This window comes from Alligator sinensis, unplaced genomic scaffold, assembly GCF_000455745.1.
Source record: "Alligator sinensis unplaced genomic scaffold, ASM45574v1 scaffold933_1, whole genome shotgun sequence".
NCBI classification, from domain to species: domain Eukaryota; kingdom Metazoa; phylum Chordata; order Crocodylia; family Alligatoridae; genus Alligator; species Alligator sinensis.
The window spans coordinates 381,777-383,054 of NW_005842542.1; the positions used below are offsets into that span (position 1 = coordinate 381,777).

General features: G+C 51.0%; 1 protein-coding gene across 1 annotated transcript in view; it reads left to right on the forward strand.

Moving 5' to 3' along the window:
* Positions 1–6: 6 nt before the first annotated feature.
* Positions 7–1,278, forward strand: part of LOC102388128 (nuclear receptor coactivator 5-like) — a 42,530-nt gene continuing 41,258 nt past the window's right edge. Inside the window, 2 exon segments of the mRNA XM_006031958.3 lie at positions 7–244; positions 247–382. Coding sequence (XP_006032020.2) covers positions 212–244; positions 247–382 — 169 coding nt within the window. The 5' untranslated portion in view covers positions 7–211.

Consider the following 1,278-nt stretch of genomic DNA (forward strand, 5'->3'; position numbering starts at 1 on the left):
GCCGCCTCTCGCAGCCGGGCCGTGCCGTGCCGGGCCGGGCGCGGCGTCCCCGCCTCTCGGCGCCTGGGGGCTCCGCTCCGAGCTCTTGGGGTGCGCGGAGCTACCCCCCTTGGCTGAGGGACGCCCCTGGCTGCCGTCAGACTCGGGGGCGGCGGGTCTCGAGGTCCCTGCAGGGTGCGGGCAGGCTTCCGAGACCAACCCAGAGATCCTCATGGGTGAAAGCCCCAGGGAAGATGCGCTCGTGTCTGTCTGTCCTCTCCAAACCGAGGAAAGCCCCGAGCGGGCGTTTTCCAAGGGCCGCTGGAGTCGAGAAGGGTGGAGCCCCCGGCTCTGGCGCCGGGCAGCGATTCTAAGCTGGGGGTACCGCGCGGCGTTGGCACTGGTAGACGCTTCATAAGATCGCCCCAGAGGTTTCAAACAGGAGTCCACAGTGTTAAAAACTTTCTGCTCCGCTGTGGTTTTTGCAGCAGAGGAATTGCTCAAGTGTTGTTTCTGTCCTCAAAAAATGAATGAACTGGCATTTCCAGGGGGGCCTTAAATCTAAAGAGGTTGTGACCCACCCACCGCCTCACTTGCTGGGATGATGCTCTAAACCGTTCACTTTGTTTTGGTGTATCCATGTGTTGAATCCAGGCCAGAGTTTGGACGTACCCAGAGCAATCTCTGCGCTCTCTTGCTGCTGAAGTTACGACATGTAGTAAACCGGTACTGGATTTCAGTCTAGACCAGTCAAATTTTAGGCCATTTGTAGATGTGCTCACCGTTCTCTGAACTGATTCGCATCATACAGTTTGAATCAAATTTTAGTTCAAATTCAGGGTTAGTAGATGATCACTGACCATCAGGGAGGTTTTTGTGCACTTCTGCAGTAGAGACAGCAGGGGCTGGACACTGCCCACCCCTCCCAATCAGGGCCACAAAACTGCATTCACTTGCTACGCCTGGTGCTGGGCATAAGCAACAGCAAGCTGGAGATGCATATACATGTTAATTAATACAGTTTTAAATTGCCTATTTTGGACTACCCTAGCCTGCATTAACTAATCTTCATTGAATGAAAATTAAAATTAATTCAGACTGGAGCCAATTTTAATTTGGACTACAGACCTCCACATAGGTACAGTGACAGCTGTAGTCCAGATTATATGTAGAAAAATGTAATATCTATAAATGGCTTTAATGACTGTCTTGTGTTTCCTAGTTAACAGATCTCTAGTCTGGATTTACTTCTCTTTAATTAACACCTAATGGATAATTAGTGTCAAACACATCAGGGAA